Source organism: Camelina sativa, chromosome 3, assembly GCF_000633955.1.
Source record: "Camelina sativa cultivar DH55 chromosome 3, Cs, whole genome shotgun sequence".
NCBI lineage: Eukaryota > Viridiplantae > Streptophyta > Magnoliopsida > Brassicales > Brassicaceae > Camelina > Camelina sativa.
Genome location: NC_025687.1, coordinates 28,090,838 through 28,096,236, shown reverse-complemented (window position 1 = coordinate 28,096,236; position 5,399 = coordinate 28,090,838). Strand labels below are relative to the sequence as shown.

The 5,399-nt window shown below is 40.2% G+C and overlaps 1 protein-coding gene and 1 non-coding gene across 3 annotated transcripts; one reads left to right on the top strand and one right to left on the bottom strand.

Annotated features, from left to right (window-relative positions):
* LOC104778442 (probable galactinol--sucrose galactosyltransferase 1) lies at window positions 52–3,718 on the top strand. Of its 2 annotated transcripts, none has more exons than XM_010502890.2 (12): window positions 52–322; window positions 441–694; window positions 804–894; window positions 990–1,038; window positions 1,132–1,223; window positions 1,336–1,443; window positions 1,550–2,095; window positions 2,178–2,319; window positions 2,400–2,467; window positions 2,556–2,690; window positions 2,775–2,992; window positions 3,078–3,718. In XM_010502890.2, exons 1-12 carry the CDS (start codon window positions 132–134, stop codon window positions 3,482–3,484), a joined length of 2,301 nt encoding a protein of 766 aa, XP_010501192.1. In that variant the 5' UTR covers window positions 52–131; the 3' UTR covers window positions 3,485–3,718. The 2 variants fall into 2 exon arrangements, with proteins under 2 accessions (XP_010501192.1, XP_010501193.1); XM_010502891.2 differs by lacking the exon at window positions 52–322 and adding an exon at window positions 340–358.
* Window positions 3,813–4,969, bottom strand: LOC104779381. The gene is made up of 2 exons (XR_002037582.1): window positions 4,358–4,969; window positions 3,813–4,308 (listed from the first exon to the last, which is right to left on the bottom strand). It is a non-coding gene; the product is annotated as an uncharacterized LOC104779381 (transcript).

Genomic DNA, 5,399 nt, shown 5'->3' with positions numbered 1-5,399 from the left:
ATGAATGAAAACGTCATCGATAACGTTCTATAAATAAGTACCCTTCTCTTGTCCAATTTAATAACTCACTCTCGAGAGTAGCGTGAGTCTCGAGGTTTCATTATATTTTTACTTTTACAAAGGAAGTAACAATGACCGTTGGTGCCGGAATCAGCGTCACCAACTCCGATTTGGTGGTGCTAGGTCACCGTGTTCTTCACGGCGTGCCGGAGAATGTTTTAGTCACTCCAGCTTCAGGAAACGCCTTAACCGATGGCGCGTTCATCGGCGTCACGTCGGATCGAACGGGAAGCCACCGTGTCTTTTCCCTAGGCAAACTCGAGTACTCTCTTTCAATCCCTTCTCTATACTTCTCTTGGTACTTAAATGTCACATTTTAACATTGACGCTTAGGGTATAAAAATGTCTGTTTTCGATATATTTTTATTTTTCTTGGGCAGAGACTTGAGGTTTATGTGTGTCTTCCGGTTCAAATTATGGTGGATGACACAAAGAATGGGGACTAGTGGGAAAGAGATTCCTTGCGAGACTCAATTTCTAATCGTGGAAGCAAACCAAGGATCTGATTTAGGAGGAAGAGGAGGAGATCAATCAGCTTCCTCGTACGTTGTATTCTTGCCTATACTCGAAGGAGACTTCAGGGCTGTTCTTCAAGGGAACGAGGCTAATGAGCTTGAGATTTGTCTTGAAAGCGGTAATTCCACATGGTTGTTTTAGTAATTCACACGGCTAGCAAGATTTTGAGTTGGAGATTTTTTTGTATGATTATCTCTTGAGATTTATATGGTTTGTATGGTCAAAAGGTGATCCAACTGTTGGCCAATTTGAGGGGAATCATTTGGTTTTTGTGGCTGCTGGCTCCGACCCTTTTGATGTCATTACCAAAGCTGTCAAGTATGTAACCTTTCTTAACTCAAAATTGTTTCATTTCTTTTATATCCAGAATTTTATTGTTAAGTATTTTTGTACTTGTATGATTTGTTTGCTAGGGCTGTTGAGCAACATCTTCAGACATTTTCACACCGAGAGAGAAAGAAAGTAAGGAACACACTTAATAGACATTTAATGTGATCTTTAGTTATTTAAACAAAAGTAAAATTCTGAAATTTCCCCTGTTTTTGTGGTGTTCAGATGCCAGATATGTTGAACTGGTTTGGTTGGTGCACTTGGGATGCATTCTATACCAATGTCACAGCCAAAGACGTCAAGCAAGGTCTTGAGAGGTACTCATGACTGCTCTGTCTCTGACTCTTGACTCAAAACCACACTTCATGCTTTATTTAACATGTAAATTGTGAAGTACTGAACCAAACCTCCAATTATTATTGTCTGTAGCCTCAAAGCTGGTGGGGTTACACCAAAATTTGTCATAATTGATGATGGATGGCAATCTGTTGGCATGGATGAGAATAGTGTAGAATTTAACGCTGATAATTCTGCCAAGTAAGTTATTAACCGAGCTCTCATTGAAAACACTCTGTTTTGTCATGATCTCATACTTTCTTTTAGCTAATAGCCACTCTGTTTCTATCTTTTGTGCTTTCTTCAGTTTTGCAAACAGGTTAACTCACATCAAGGAGAATCACAAGTTTCAGAAGGATGGCAAAGAGGGTCACCGGGTGGATGACCCTGCATTGAGTCTTGGACATGTTATCACAGACATTAAGAGTAACAATTCTCTCAAGTATGTTTACGTTTGGCATGCGATAACGGGATACTGGGGAGGAGTCAAACCAGGCGTTTCTGGTATGGAACACTACGAATCCAAGGTTGCCTATCCAGTTTCTTCACCAGGAGTTATGTCCAACGAGAACTGTGGATGTCTAGAAAGCATAACTAAGAACGGGCTCGGTTTGGTGAATCCTGAGAAAGTCTTTAGCTTCTATAACGACCTTCACTCGTATCTTGCATCCGTTGGGATAGATGGTGTCAAAGTAGACGTCCAAAACATTCTGGAAACTCTTGGAGCTGGGCATGGCGGTCGGGTTAAACTTGCAAAGAAGTATCACCAGGCTTTGGAAGCTTCCATTTCAAGAAACTTCCCTGACAATGGTATCATCTCTTGCATGAGTCATAACACAGATGGTCTCTACAGGTGAGCCTTGCAACATTGTTCTCACACTGATTTTATCCATAATCATTACAATCCCTGTTCTCTTCTTATAATGGACATACAGCTCAAAAAAGACGGCTATTATAAGGGCATCAGACGATTTCTGGCCTAGAGATCCGGCTTCACACACTATCCACATTGCTTCTGTTGCGTATAACACACTTTTCCTTGGAGAATTCATGCAGCCGGATTGGGACATGTTTCATGTACGTTAAAATGATTCTACATTTAACATTAACAAAACTTTTTTGAACTTGTGAATGAATCTATTTGTTTCTCACTACAGAGTTTGCATCCGATGGCTGAATATCATGCAGCAGCTCGCGCGGTTGGAGGATGTGCCATTTACGTCAGGTAATCATAAGGTTCAATAGCATTTAACAAGCAAAAGGTTAAATGAGCTGCAAGTAATTAACTCTAAATATTAAAACATGTGAAAGAGTGACAAACCAGGACAACATGACTTCAACCTTTTGAGAAAGCTAGTACTTGGAGATGGTTCGATACTCAGAGCAAAGCTTCCCGGAAGACCAACCCGTGATTGCTTCTTCAGTGATCCAGTCAGAGACAATAAAAGGTATCTATCTAGCTTTCCCTTGCCCTGGAAGAAAAGAAAAGCTTTAATCTTTAACTAAAACTGTTGTTGATAAACTTATGCAAGTCTTATGAAAATATGGAACTTGAACGAATTCACCGGTGTTATGGGAGTCTTTAACTGCCAAGGCGCTGGATGGTGTAAGAATGAGAAAAGATACTTGATCCATGACCAAGAACCTGGGACAATTTCTGGTTATGTCCGAACCGATGATGTTCATTACATCCATAAAGCTGCAGCCTTTGAGTGGTCAGGCGATTCAATCGTCTATTCCCATCTCAGAGGTAGTACACAAACTCAACTACTCTGATTTCACTTCAAAAAAAAAAAAAAAGATCACTTTCCTAATGTGTGTATTTGTGTTACCAGGAGAGTTGGTGTATCTTCCCAAGGATGCATCACTAGCAGTCACATTGAAGTCACGTGAATACGAAGTCTTCACTGTGGTTCCGGTGAAGGAATTTACCGATGGAAGTAAGTTTGCTCCGGTGGGACTTGTGGAGATGTTTAACTCTGGAGGAGCCATAGTGAGTTTAAGATACGATGATGATGATGATGATGATGATGATGATGGGAGTGGTAACTTTGTCGTTAGGATGAAACTTCGAGGCAGTGGTTTGGTTGGGGTTTACTCGTCTGTTCGACGACCAAGAAATGTCACGGTGGATTCAGACAATGTGGAGTACCGGTATGAACCGGGATCGGGATTGGTTACGTTTACGTTAGGAGTTCCGGAGAAAGAAATGTATCTTTGGGACGTGGTCGTTCAACTGTGACGACCTTCCAATATTTTGGCGTGCTCTCTCATTAAGTATTGGTTTATCTATCGATTTATATTGATCTGTATGATTGTATCAGCTATGTATCTTGATTTGTGTTAATCGGTATGAAGTCATTGATAAGATCTATCTATTATTGTTCCTTTTGATACGTGTTTATGATCAACAAATCTCGTAATTTGTAGTCCACGTTGTAATCAGATCAATAAAAAGATAATGGGATTACGTGATGCGGTCGATAGTAATTTATTTTATTCTGGACTATGGTAACACGTCACGTTTGAGGGATCCACTTAGTTTTTTTTCTTGGCTCTAACATCAACTATTCATTAACCAGTATAATACATCCAAATCAAAGATACTTAACATTTCTCTCTAAAAAATTGAACCAAATGCAATGAGTCGATCAAGTAAAAGCCTGAATCACTAGCGGATCCAATGCTACCTAACCAGAAAAATATTGCATTTTTCTACCACAGCGAAATAGATAACACACCACAACTCAGTATGAAATCATCTCTTAAACCACCTAAGAAAGATCCTATGACACAAGAACAACTACTAGCACAAAGAAGACCAAATCCTATTCTGAAGAACAATTCAAATCCAAGCTATTAGAACCTCATGATCGATGATTAGAACATGTTCCAACAGCATCAACACCCAGTAGTGCAAAATCAGAAAAGCTTGATATCTCCGGCTTTCATTGTTCCGGTCCTAAATCAAAAACTTACCATACATCCGACTGAACCGACCAAGAGACGCAAAGCAAACCAGCAAGAGCAAAGGTTTCTCCGAACTTATCTAGCAAATACAGAATACTAATCAACTATAGATAAGAAATTGGAGCACAAATTAGCATAACTTCACCTCATGGTGTCTTCTCAGATTGGTCATATCGCAGCTGCCTTATTATCTTGCTTCTTAGCTGGACTGACACCAGAAAATTGAGGAAGCTCTCAAAAACGCCGGGTTAAAGGATATCCTCAAATCTCGGCCACCGACGTACACAGAATTCTCCCCAATAACCGGTAGAATCTAAGCCCGACTCAACCGATAATCTCCAAACAGACTGGACAAAGAGGTTGGGTGTAGCAGGAGGGCGCGACTCTGGACTCAGATCCAAACCCTGAGCTACGAAGAAAGCCACCCGAAGCAGCTTCAAACCACCACCATCAGCCGCCAGAGAGGAAACGAGCCGAGATATCGCTCCAAAGCATCAACCGCCGCAACAGATGAACCATTCCTCGGTACCGCCGGAGAGGAAGATATCGGGGGACCAAACTACTACTACAACTGGAAAATAACACAAAGAAGAAGAGCAGAACCCTCTCACACCGCTGGCGAATCTCCAGACGGCGGAGAGGCAAGCGAGATTTCGACAGCGGCGGCTGGAAACTAAGGTTTTGGGAGAGACGCGCTTCTTTCTTTTTTTTTGATCCACTTAGTTTAGTTTTCTTGGTTTGGTAATTCACAATTCACATATATTTTGATAATTCATAACATTGGCTCAAGAAAAAGAAAAAAAAACAGTTGGAAATTAGATAAAATGTCCAATTCTTTGAAGGAAAAAAAATCAATTAATTAATTAATTATTAAGAGGTTTTGGAAAAAAAGAAATAGTTTCTTTTATAAGAAGGAAAAGAAGAAAAAAAAAAGCAAAAGAAATAGAAACTGGTCTTGTTTTCAAAAACTGGGTGATGAAAAAAAAATTAAGTAGCAGAAGAAGAAGAAGGAAAGTTCCTTGATCACAGCTCTATACTGACATCTCTGAGATCTCTGGGAGATTCTTTTATCACTCAGATCACAAATCCCTCTCTCTCTCGTCTATTGTTCCTTGTAACTATCAATAATCGTAGACTGATTAGGCTTCTCCATACCATTGGACCATCTCCAACAGATCGAAAGAAGA

Coding starts and splice junctions, on each gene's coding strand:
- LOC104778442 (XM_010502890.2), top strand. CDS start 132: ATGACCGTTGGTGCCGGAATCAGCGTCACCAACTCCGATTTGGTGGTG. Junction 2,468..2,555: donor GGATGTGCCATTTACGTCAG/GTAATCATAAGG, acceptor CATGTGAAAGAG/TGACAAACCAGGACAACATG. Junction 2,993..3,077: donor CGTCTATTCCCATCTCAGAG/GTAGTACACAAA, acceptor TTGTGTTACCAG/GAGAGTTGGTGTATCTTCCC.